We start from the raw sequence: 13,466 nt of genomic DNA on the forward strand, positions 1-13,466 counted from the left end.
CCAAGGCCCCGACCTCACGTTTCAGGGTAGTTGGGTTGATCCAGTGGGCTGTTACCCCAAAGTAACTCTTCTTGCCATTGGTCCAACAATCTGCAGTGGTTGCTATATATGCCACAGCACCCATTCGGTTTGCAAGAGTTTCTCTCATGTGGCATGCTCTCTTCTCAATTCTGTCTCTCAGAGTCTTGGCACATATGATGGTGAGATCTTTGGGGAGTCCAATGCGAACCAGATTAATGAATGATGGTTTGTCCACAGTCTGAAGTGGTAATGTCTCCTCTACAATGAAATCAATGATTCTCCTGTCGAGATTGCTCTGGGTGACAGGCTCCCTGCCAGATCCCCACCTCTCAAGGGTTGTCTGCTGCTGCTTCAGCATTTTGGGAGGAGGGGTGTCATGCATTGGTTCAGGAAGGCCACGTCTCCTTGCCTTTATTGCTTCTTCAATTGCTCTCAGCTTCTCAGGGTGTGCCCTCTGAGGAAGAAGAACAAAGCATGAATCCAAGAAAAAATGGAAGAGGAACTTCACAATTTAAACATAAATAGACAATGGACACTCTTTGAGGACCAGCATGACAAAGGCTTACCTCAAAATGTTTCTTCACATTGGATGAGGAGGAAACAGCTGATCTCAGAGTTTTGATCCTTGGAAGACAGTAATTGCATCGTACAACAACATTTTTCCCACTCTGGCTCACAAATGTACAAGCTTTCTCAAAGCCAAACCATGGTACTTGCTGTTCTGCAGATGTGGCTGTGGGCAACTGGCACTGCTTCATGCCCTCCTCCTCCTCGTGCACAGGGCCTCCTTTCTGAACCTCACTTTCTAGTTTTGCCTCCTCAGGATCAACAAGCTGTGACTCAAGTGGCCGCTCTCAGCAGCAAAACCTGCAACAGGCGTCTCTGTAATAAACAAGAGATAATGCTGCTATATGGGTGAACTTCAGCTGTGATGTGCCCCCATCTCTTCCCCATGCTGCAAGATGCCCCAGTCAGAGTGGAAGTAAGCAGGTCGATAGCACAATTAAAAGAGATCCTATTTGCTCACTGAATAACCCTGCCTGGGCCAGTCTAACCTACTATCTCACAGGGTTGTTGTGAGAACAAAATGAGACTAGGGTTCAAATCCCCACATAGCCATGAAGCTCACTGAGTGACCTTGGGCCAGTCACTGCCTCTCAGCCTCATGAAAACCCTATTCATAGGGTCACCATAAGTTGGAATCAACTTGAAGGCGGTACATATATTTTTTATTTTGAATATGATGATTATGATAATAAATATGCAGCATTTCAAATTAATTCTGTATGAGAAGCATTCCATGCCAAGCTTGGAAAACCAAGGATGAGGTATAAAATGTAGACAAAAATACTTTTGACAAAATGCCGTTTATATTTTATATCTATATCTATAATTAGCAATACAGCTGAATGATATATGTAAAGTATTTTTTCTTTCCCTTTTTTATTAATATTTTAGTACTACTGCTAAAGTTCTGATGAAAGAATAAAGCATTCATTAGCCAAATTCAAATGATTAGAACACATCACATAAATTCCACTGAAGTTGGAGTTTTTGCCATAGAAAATGAAAAAAACATATAACCTATGATAGCCCAATAGACAATCAGAACTAATATAAAACCCTATTGCTTCTCATTTGCAAATCTTGCAAGATCTAAGGTAACTCTAGATCATGTGAGTTCAGGTGATGCATGTTATGTACATTTGTATAGATATTAGCAGAGATTGTCAACAGTCTATCTCTCTCTGGGACTGGGAATCTCTCTCTTTCTCACAGAACATGAGTTTGAGAGCTGGGGGACTGAGAGGAGGAGCTGCAAGGACCCTACTTCTCACCTCATCTCTGCCAAGAACAAAAAAATCAGCCTTAAGCCATTTATTATACGCCTAATGATTTTTTATTTTTATTATTATTATTATTATTATTATTATTATTACTGAGACAGTTTTTGTCCCACATACAATTCAGTCTTGTGATTAAACAGGACAAAAATACAAATAAAAAGAAAGATGGAGTTCAAATAAATATACAATAAAAAGCTAGCCGGCATTTTAAAAGGCAGGAGTGCTCTGTCTGGATAAATACAGCACACAGCTATGCATGGGAACAAGGGGGAGAGTTCAAAAAGGGGGGGAAGGAAGAGAAGTAGGCCAGAGCTTGGAAAAGTTACTTTTTTGAACTACAGCTCCCATCAGCCTAATCCAGTGGCCATGTTGCCTAGGGCTGATGGGAGTTGTAGTTCAAAAAAGTAACTTTTCCAAGCTCTGATAGGCTGAAGTTTCAGAAGTGCCTTGTGATTGATGGAGGGGGCGGCAACGAGGCAAGGAGAGGCAGTGGGGGGGCAGAAGGGGCCGTGGGGGGGCAGGGGGGCAAAAATGCCATGGGGTGGAAGGGGCCATAGGGGGGCACACACACACACACACACACACACACACACACACACACACACAAATCATCGTCACTCACCTCCACAGCTCTTCGCCATTCTGCTGCTGCCTTCTCCTCCGTTGTCCTTGCCCTGGCTTTTTCCTCCAGCGTCCAGTTTTTCCTCTCAGACGCTAGCAGGCCCTGCCTATTCACCTCTTCCCTCGTGCCTCCTAACACAGATCACGAGGGAAGAGACAGTCTGCGCAGAGGTCCAATCAGTGTGAGGCACATGTCTTGTGTTAACCAATCACAGCCAGGAGCTGACTTCCCCTTGTTCCTGCCCCCAAGTAACGTCCAACCTAACGTGGAAACGTTAAAGTTGCAGCTGAAAAGTAGGGAAATTACTAGTCGTTCCGTTACTTGCCAAATGTAATGGAATTACCCACTCGTTATTTAAAATTGTAACGAATTACAAGTAACTCGTTAAAAATAATGAGTTACTTCCAAGCTCTGACCATTAGAATGTGGTCTGTTGTTTAAAGCAGTGTTTTTGCCAATTTGGGTGGTCCACACTTGTCTTCTCATCTCATCAACAAACATTATATGGAAAGTTTGACCCTGTTTGTTCTCCCAAGTTGTGCTCCAGTTTCCAACATGGAATTTGAATAGGGTCCTCACCATTCTGATGTGGCCTCTGTTCAAATTGTTGGCCACTGGTTCAGTAACTGTCAGTCTCTTAAGATTTATTTATTTATTTATGTCTGTTTGTTTGTTTGTATTATTAGATTTATATCCTGCCTTTCTTCCCAGTAGGAGCCCAGGGTGGCAAACATAAGCACTAAAAACACTTTGAAACATATTTTAAAATACTTTAAAATATATTAAAACAAAACATCTTTAAAAACATTTTTTAAAGCTTTAAAAACATCTTTTAAAAAAAGAAAGAAAGAAAAGGTTTAAAAACATTAAAAAGCAATTCCAACACAGACTGGGAAAAGGTCTCAACTTCAAAGGCTTGTTGAAAGAGGAAGATCTTCAGTAGGCACTGAAAAGATAACAGAGATGGCACCTGCCTAATATTTAAAGGGAGGGAATTCCAAAAATACAATATTAATGTGTAAATCTATGTATATTGGGGCAAAAAATCACATACATGCTCATGGGATCTGAACAGGCAATGACTGACCAGGAAGGAGACCTTGGAGTCATAGTGGATAGCCCAGTGAAGATACTGACCCAGTGTGCAGCAGCTGTGAAAAAGATACATTCCATGCTAGGGATCATAGGAAAGGTACTGAAAATAAAACTTTCAGTATCTAAATCTATGGTGCAGCCACATTTGGAATTCTGTGTACAGTTCTAGCTGCCTCACCTCAAAAAAGGATATTGTAGAGTTTGAAAAGATTCAGTGTAGGACAAGTAAAATGATGAAGCGGCTCACCTGTAAGAAAAGGCTGCAGCATGTTGCATGCCACTCCAATCTCTGAGCGGTGTAAGACTTCCAGGGGTTCCTACGCTTACCCAGGGTTTGGTTTCCTTGGGAAGAAGGCCAGCAGAGACTGTGGTATCTTTTAGGAAAAATGGTTTTTATTTACACACATTCCAACTTGAGCTTAAGGTGGAAGGGTTCACAGCATTAATACATCAGAACTTGCTCCTCCCATAGCCTTGGGGGTCAAGTGAGCAAGCAAGTCTCTCTGTCTGTCTCCCTAGTTCCCAGCTGCTCCTGCACTAGACTAAAAACACAAGGCTCTCCTTGGCTCCAGGAAGGGGGTGCTGAGGGCCCCTCCCCTGAAAAGAGTTCCAATAGCCACAGGATCTTTCCCGGCCACATCCCTTTGTATATGTAGATTGACCACTCAATAAGCCATTAAACCACAGGCTAACTTGGTTAAACCACTAGCTTATGCAAAGGAAAGTGGAGCACATTTCTTTGTTTGCAGATCCCAAATCAGAGGCTAGCAAGGAGATTCAGAGAAATTATCCATCTCAACCCTCAAATTCCATAACAAGCATTTGGGACTTTTTAGTTTAGAGAAAAGGCGAGTAAGAAGTGACATGATAAAAGTGTATAAAAGTATGCGTGGCTTGGAGAAAATGGAAAGAGAAAAGTTTTTCTCCCTGTCTCATAACACTAGAACTCATGGACAGCCAGTTGAATGTTGGAGGATTCAGGACAGACAAAAGAAAATACTTCTTCACACAGCACATAGTTAAACTATGGAATTTGCTCCCACAAGAGGCAGTGGGATGGCTTTAAAACAGGATTAGATAAATTCATGGAAGATAAGGCTATCAATGGCTAGTAGCCATAGTCGGAGGCAGCGTGCTTCCTAATTCTAGTTGCTGGGAAACGCAGGAGGGGAGAGTGCTCTTGCACTCAGATCCTGCTTGCTGGCTTCTCATGAGCATCTGGTTGGACACTGTGAGAATAGGATGCTGGACTAGATGGGTCCCTGGCCTAATCCAGCAGTATCTTCTGTTGTTCTTAATCCAGCAACACCTGGTTCTCTACTTCTGATCTACAATAGCAGTTCTTATGTGGAGGACAGCAAATAAACAATTGCTTTAAAAGCAGGACCTGTATGGTATTTTAATTACTTTGTATCCTAGTAAAAACCTCTGCTCCTAGTATTGGAAGGGTATTGGGACTGGATTACTATTTTTCCAAATAAGGGAGATGAATCCATGAATCCAATTATTCCCTGAACCTTGATTGCAGATATTTATTTCAATGGGAAGAAGCAGATGGTATTATAAAAATTAACATAATAGTGTTTTTTATTTAGTTATAAAATCAAAACAAATGATATGTATAAGCTTTCTTATATTGGGCTCGAGCTTCCACTCTGGCTTCAAATTTTGCAGGTTTGTTTTAGAACTTTCTATGTATATCCTGTACACTGGCATTTCTCACCTTGGTTATCTAATCCTAACCCTACATGTAGGCCTGGTCCAGTGGAACTTTTTAACTCTTGCCTTTTTCTCTTGAAACACTATTCTGTTATTAAACTTGAAAGATTTAACTATGTTAAAAAGAAATAATTCCCAAGCTTATAGCTGTTTAAAGGAGGGAAAATGGCTAATTTCTACCCGTTTAAATTTTGTGGTGGAGAAAATAAGGTGCTTTGATCTTTAAATGACAGCTTCTTGAATCATTATAGCGAGTTAGTTAATCTCTCCTAGTAGTTGCCCTATTTTAGCTTCCTCTTGGGCACCTTCTCTTTCTTAAGTCTTCACACTGAGCTTCAAGTCAGTGTATAAACTGCTGCTGTTTTCAACACAAAACCATCCAGTGTGCCTTCTTACTTTTATACATTGCTAAACTCTCACCTTAAAGGTCGTCCAACTAAGTTAAAAAAAAAAAAGGAAGTGGAAGTGAAAGCAAGCACTGTAAGTATTTTGGAAATCTGGGATTTCACAATGCTGTATTTGTATAGCACATGCCAGTTGTTCTGTTGCCCTCTCTACACAAGTTTATCAAGGTTATTTTCTCTAGTCCGGAGATAATTTGCTTACAGTGGCCGGGGGATCCAACAAACTACACACCTAGTTCCATGTTTGACTTGTGTTACTTAGGCAGCAGAAGCCACTTGCCTTCCCCTGAGCATATGGCAAACAACTTTATAATTTTTAAAAGAGGAAGGTTTAAAAAGTGTAAATTATGATAGGGCAAATGGTTTGTTCAAAGCGAGAAAAAAATGTAAAAACAAAACCCCAAAAGGCATGCCTAAGGTTTCAGGTGAACAAAGGAATGCAGGAAGCTGCCTTATACCAAGTCCAACAATTGGCCCATCTAGCTCAATATTGTCCAGGGTTTCAGGCCAAGACCTTTCCTAACTCTGCCTAAAGATGCCTGGGATTGAACCTGGGACCTTCTTCATGCAAATGATGTGCTCTGCCTCTTAGCTACAGTCCTTCCCATATAAAATAGCTTTTTTGGATCCAGGCCAGTGATATTAGAGAGTACTTTTATATCTGTTATGGTCTGACTGTAGAAGTCATTGCATCAGCACAGAAGTTCATAGGAGAGGGATTAAAGTTTCTGCTCTAAAGCACTCAGAATGGTACAAGGAATTTGACAAAACAGAAACAGAAGAAAACAAGTATATGGCCTGGATCCAGGGAACCACAAATGGATTTCTGTTCTCAGAATGGACTTTCTTGTCTGCTCCTTCCTGCTCCTGCCCTCTGAGATCTTGAAAACATCTTCAGTTTTTTAAAAATGGTGCTCAGTGCAGCAGCACCACTACAGCTGTAGGGATGAAGGGAACTCAGCAGGAACAAGACATCCCATCCCTTTGCATTGAGCAGAAGCACCTTCGAGTTGACTCTGCTGGATCCAAGCCTATATAAACTACATTTAAGAGAATTAAAAGGAGACCCAAATGACAAGATAATTATAATAAATGTGTAATCATAAGAGAAGATTTGTTAAGTAACTGAAGTACCAAATTTAGTCAAGTCACATTGTGAAGGTAGATCCATCTCAGCTTACTCAATATCAATTAATAGCACTAGCACATTGCTCTCAAAAATCGACATACACAATTCCAAACACAGTGTAATAGTAGTCACTGCTAGGACCTGAAAGTGCTGATGACCCAACATGCTGCATCGAGGGGCCTGTTTGAGCAGTCCATAAGCATTTTCATCTGTGCAACTCTGCAACTGTTTTTCCCTTGTAGTTTTCTGTAGCTAGCCATTTCTTCCTTTATTTTCCCTCCCCTTCCCCTCCCCTTTAAGAAGAGATGGTAGGCTCTCCATGCTACAATGGAGCAACAAGTTTTTTTTTGGCTCACAAGCACTTGCTCTTTGGTAGACATGAAAAAGCTACCTGATCAGATTTTGGGCATCTGCCGTAGAAATGTGGAATGGCTGCAAGGCACTCAAGTAGCATGATTAATTAAGCTTTATTATAAATGACTCCTGTAGGGGTTGACTAAAGCAGGTGGCTTCATAGAAGAGGGTGTTTGAGAGAGAGTACTTATACATCATAAAAATAGCTTCTGTGATGGATGCCAGACAAATAGAAAAAAGTAGATCACAAAAATGCTATAGCCAATTTTTAACATTCCTTCTAAATAAATGGAGATTGACATCAAAGGATATTTGGCAAAGACCATGAGGACGAGGGGGGGGGACAGATCTTAATAGTTTTTTTCCACTCGCTATCACAAGAGACTGAGAAAAATCTTTGAGGCTTTGGTGTATGTTTTCTGCCAAGCAAGCTTCACCAATAATAGTTACATAGATTGAAATAATTTCCAGGTTTTAGGTAAATCTGTATCCGTACTAGGTTTATTTATTTATTTATTTATTTTATTTTATTTAAAATATTTCTATCCTGCCCTTCTACCCTATAATAGGGCACTCAGGGCAGCTTACAATAAAATCGAGCCCATTCATAATAAAATTGTACACAATAAAAATCACAAAAACATTAAAATAAATTAAAACACATAAAATGCAATTAAAATACATAAAATAATATATATACATATACACACACATACACACATATATGCATATATAGGGAGTGGTACTGAAGGGACTACTGAGGTAAAAATTAACATAGAGGACATAAAATCAGTGTCAGGCTCTACCTTCAGTCCCTCCCAAAGGCTCTCCGGAACAAGATCGTTTTCAGAAGTCTCCGGAAAACCATCAGGGAGGGAGCAGAGTGGGCTTCTTGGGTAGGTATTCCAAAGCTTGGGGGCCACAGCTGAAAGGCTCTCTCCCACATTCCTGTCAGTCTAACATCTTTTACTCCAGGCACGCAGGGGAGACCTGAGGCAAATGATCTTAAATCCCGGGCAGGTACATATGGGCGTAAGCGGTCCCTCAGGTACATTGGTCCAAGGCCATTTAGGGCTTTAAAGGTCAGAACCAGCACTTTGAATTGGGCCAGGAAACAAATTGGGAGCCAGTGGAGTTGATAAAGCACAGGGGTGATATGCTTTGTGCGCCATGCTCCAGTTAACATTCTGGCTGCTGCATTTTGAACCAACTGTAATTTCCGAACTGTTTTGAAAGACAGCCCCACATAGAGTGTGTTACAGTAATCAAGCCTCGATGTCACCAATGCATGTGTCACTGTGGCCAAGTCAACTGCTTCCAGGAACGGACGCAGCTGGTAGACCAGTTTGAGTTGGCCAAAAGCACTCCTGGCTACCACAGCCACCTGATATCCAAGCAGCAGGGCAGGATTCAGGAGGACTCCCAAACTGCGGACCTGCTCCTTCAAGGTGAGTGCAACCCCATCCAGAATAGGTTGCAACCCTATCCCTGGCACAGTTTTCCCCTTGACCAGCAACACTTCCATCTTGTCTGGATTAAGTTTCAGCTTGTTAGCCCACATCCAGCCCTTCACAGCCTCCAGGAACCGGTTTAGGATGGGCACTCCCTCCCTGCAATCAGGTGGTAGGGGCAGATAGAATTGAGTGTCATCAGCATATTGATGACATTGTACTCCAAATCTCTGGATGACCTCTCCCGGTGGTTTCATACAAATGTTAAAGAGCATGGGAGACAGAATTGAACCCTGCGGTACCCCGTAGGCCAATGGCCAGGGGGATGAGCCGTAGTTTCTCAGCACCACTTTCTGGGTCCTGTCCATCAAGTAGGACTGGAGCCACCTTAAAACAGTGCCTCCCAATCCCATCCCAGATAGATGGCCCAGAAGGATACCATGGTCGATCGTATTGAAGGCCGCTGAGAGGTCCAGCAGCACCAACAGGAATGCACTCCTCCTGTCTGATGCCCGGCGTAGGTCATCAAGCAGGGCGACCAAGGCAATCTCTGTCCCATGACCAGGCCTGAAGCCTGATTGAAAAGGGTCTAGATAGTCCAATTCATCCAGGAAAACTTGGAGCTGATCAGCCACTACCCTCTCAATCACCTTGCCCCAAAAGGGGTGATTAGAGAGTGGGTGGAAGTTAAGATCTGCAGGGTCTAACGAAGACTTTTTTAACAAAGGTCTTATCACAGCCTCCTTCAGCAATGTTGGCATAGAACCTTCCCTTATGGAGGTGTTAATTAAATATACCAACCAGTCAACCCCACTCTGGCAGATTTGATTAACCAGGATGGGCAAGGGTCAAGGGAACAAGTAGTGGCCCTCGATTCTCCCAGAATCCTGTCCACATCCTTTACAAGCTGAAATGTGACCACAGAAAAATGAAAAATGACCTCAGGGACATCTGACATTTACAAACCACATAGAGGTTGGGGATTTTTTAAACAATGAAGATGTATATAATTTTTGTTAAATAAATAAATATAAAACATCTGGAGGACAGCAGGCTCAGGAAGGCTGAAGTATAGGGATAAATAACAAGATTTTTCTTTTTTTCTTTTACAAAGTGAAACCAAAAGCAGCCCTGAGTTCTTAGTTTGAGCAAACTTGAGTAGGATGGATCAATGTTATAAGTTAGCATAGAGCAGTTTATTATTAACCAGCACACATCTGTTACTTTGAGCTGCTGTTTGAATCCCTTCCAGTCACACAAAAGCATTAGAGTTTTCTCTGGTCTTTCTTGTTTACCTCCTCCTTTTACAGTCACCTGATTCTCAGAGACGAATGGTAAACTGCTACCTTGGGATTTTACATCCATTGTGTATTGTAATACATGGAGGATGTAACAGGAAGAAATATTTTTTCTTTCATGTTGTAAACTACAATATAATATTTCCTTGCCTGGCTGATTTTACATTGTTCCATAAGGGAGGATGAAGATAATGCAAATAACTAGGATGGATTCAGTTCTGCCTCCCTCTAGCTTTAGATATGTTTTGATGTGGTATTTTTGTCATTTACTTTCATGTTGTGAGCTAGGAGTAACAGAAACTTGAATAATAATTTTTAAGCCTTGCCAGAGTGAAATCTTTTCCATGATAATACCACTAAGTTTGTTTGTGCTTCTGTGATTTAAAACGTCCTGTTAACAATGTTTTGTTTAATAATTTTCCAAGTTCTTTTTATCAAAGACCTTCAGTGCTGTTAAAAGTATCTGCAGCTTGATGCCATGCAAGTATCACGATCTAAGAATTTAGAATTTCTCTAGTTCTTAACGTCTTACATTGTGCCTCATTTTGGGAGGGAGGCTGGCATATAAATTGGATTGTTGTTGTAAGTAATTCCCTGTTGATCTTTGAGATCTGGCACCTTGATGGCTTTATACGCAAGAATATCTTTTGGGCTATGAAATTACTGATCTAAGAGTAGTCAGACTCAAGAACAGATTAAACAGTAGAATCTTTGATCATTTATTCTGGTGTAATTTTATTTATTTTATAGCACCCACACAGTTAAGCCAGCTGATTGACATTAATGTACTCTATATACAGGGATGGGGAATCTGTGGCCCTTCAGATATTGTTGAGCTCCCATCAACCCCAGCTAGCATGGCCAATGGTCAGAGATAATGGGAATTGTAGTCCAGCAACATCTGGAAGGCCATAGGCTTCTCCACCCTTGCTTTATAGTTTGGACTCTGAAGCAAATGCAACCATAATTTTCTTTTTATCCACTGCTTAGTATATAGTTTACGGGAAAAGAAGATAAATAGATTCCAACAAGAATCAGGAACTGTTATTTAACACTCACTAGGGATGGTTGGGAATTTTGAGTCAGTTCACATTTCAAGCAGAATTTATCAAATCCGCAATTTCCGCAACAATATGAGAACCGAAACACAGCCACCCTTTGAAATTTGCATGTATTAGAAGTTTGGGATGCAGTTCACCAACTAAACAATATTTACAAAAATGCATATGTTAGGGGGAAATGTGCATAAAAATGAACACATGAGTGAAACTATCATGCAAAAAGGCATGAAATGATGAGAAATGGATTACAAAAATGTTTACCTTTGTCAAAACTGCCTACAAAAATGTGTTTATTTGGAAAAATTCACACTAAAATGGTGGAGAATTTTCATGAGGATTTTTTTTTAAAAAAAATTGAGGATCTCTGTAGAAATGTAGAGAAGTGAATTTAACATTAGAAAAATGAGAAAGTGACAGAACCGAAACAGACAGGTCTTTCCATCCATATCCCCCACAGAGCTACAACTCCTTAACAAATTACAATTCCCAAGATTCTTTGGGGGAGATGTGCTTTAAATGTGCTTTAAATGTATGATGTGTACGAAGCTATAGATAGGATTTTGTGAACCCCCTTACGTTAAGTCATTTGTATACAGTGGTTCACCAAATGACAGAGGGCAGATTTTTTTTTCAGATTTTTGTGCTGACATGAGGGAAAATCCCATAATTGAATGGTGGAATGATTTAAAATGGTCTCTTTATGGCAGCCATAAGTAGCTCTTAATTTTGGCAGTAAAGGCTGATATTCTCATAAGCAGATACGAACATGTTTTGGAATGACAGCATCTTGATTAGATTGCTGATATTGACTTAAGTGGGAAAACACAGCCATGGCAAATCATTTCTGACATCAGAATATGGGTGGACATGAAGCTACATACAGTCTGAATGTGGGAATTTCATGATAAGTAAGTGGGTATATGATACTAAGGTCGAGGAACTACAGATGTGTGTTGTTTTTACACAGCCACATAATGTGAAATGGAGACCTGAAGGGATGAAATACTAGAATAAGCTATATAAGAAGAAAACATTGCTCAGATCTGTACTATTTTCAGTGCTGGTGTTGTTTTTAATCTTGCAAAATTCTTTTATCTTTAAAGAAAAACAATCTTATTTTCCCTCCCAGGTTTCCTGGAAAGCTCCTATCATACTGAATGGAGAAATACTTAGCTATGAGATCCGCATGCCAGACTCTCGAATCACCCTTACCAGCAACTTATCATCTTCAATGAGCTATGTAGTAACCAACCTGATCCCCTTCACAAACTACTCAGTCACCATAGTGGCTTGCTCTGGAGGTGGTGGCTACATCGGAGGATGCACAGAGAGTCTACCGACATACATGATTACCCATCCAACCCTTCCCCAAGGCATTAGTCCATTGTCTGTGACCCCAGTTAATGAGTCATTTGTTGCTATTTCCTGGCAACCACCGTCCAGGCCCAATGGACCCTACATAAGGTAATGCAAATAGTAGCATATGCAAATTAATCAAATAGCACTCTCTGTATAAGTCTAGATGAGTCTAGATAAATTGGTTTTCAGCTATGGTCCACAGGACCCGAGGGTTCTTTGAAATAAAATATTTGATAATTTATTTATTTATTATTTGATTTATATCCCACCCTTCCTCCCAGCAGGAGCCCAGGGCATCAAACAAACCACTAAAACATCATAAAAACAGACCTTAAAATACATTAAAACAAAATAAAAACATTTTTAAAAGCTTTTAAAAGATCTTTTTAAAAGGGGTTAAAAATATTATTTTTAAAAAAAGGTTTTTTAAAAAACATATTAAAAATCAATTCCAACACAGACGTGGACTGGGATAGACTTATTGAAAGAGAAAAGTCTTCAAAAGGCGCCGGAAAGATAACAGAGCCTGCCTAATATTTAAGTGGAGGGAATTCCATAGGGTAGGTGCCACCACACTAAAGATCCGTTTCCTATGTTGTGCAGAATGGACCTCCTGATAAGATGGTATCTGCAGGAGGCCCTCACCTGCAGAGCACAGTGATCGACTGGGTATATAAGGGGTAAGATGGCCTTTCAGGTATCCTGATCCCAAGCTGTATAGGGCTTTGTACAACAAAACTAGAACCTTGAACTTGGCCCGGTAGCAAATGGGCAGCCAGTGCAATTCTTTCAGTAGCGGGGTGACATGTTGGCGATACCCTACTCCAGTGAGCAGTCTCGCTGCCACATTTTGCACCAGCTGCAACTTCCGGACCAACCTCAAGGGCAGCCCCACATAGAGCGCATTACAGTAATCCAGCCTGGAGGTTACCAGTGCATGGACAACAGTGGTCAGGCTATTCTGGTCCAGAAACAGCTACGGCTGCCTTACCAGCCAAAGCTGGTAAAAGGCACTCCTAGCCACAGAGGTCACTTGGGCCTCTAGTGACAAACATGGATCCAGGAGCACCTCCAGACTTCGGACCTGCTCTTTCAGAGGGAGTACG

At 41.0% G+C, this 13,466-nt stretch overlaps 1 protein-coding gene across 1 annotated transcript in view; it reads left to right on the forward strand.

The window, feature by feature from the left end:
* USH2A (usherin) overlaps positions 1 to 13,466 on the forward strand; it is a 766,975-nt gene that overhangs the window by 496,965 nt on the left and 256,544 nt on the right. The window contains exon 41 of the mRNA XM_061626123.1: positions 12,131 to 12,465. Coding sequence (XP_061482107.1) covers positions 12,131 to 12,465 — 335 coding nt within the window. The remainder of the gene's footprint in view (positions 1 to 12,130; positions 12,466 to 13,466) is intronic.

The sequence above is a fragment of the Rhineura floridana genome, chromosome 4, assembly GCF_030035675.1.
Source record: "Rhineura floridana isolate rRhiFlo1 chromosome 4, rRhiFlo1.hap2, whole genome shotgun sequence".
Taxonomy (NCBI): domain Eukaryota; kingdom Metazoa; phylum Chordata; class Lepidosauria; order Squamata; family Rhineuridae; genus Rhineura; species Rhineura floridana.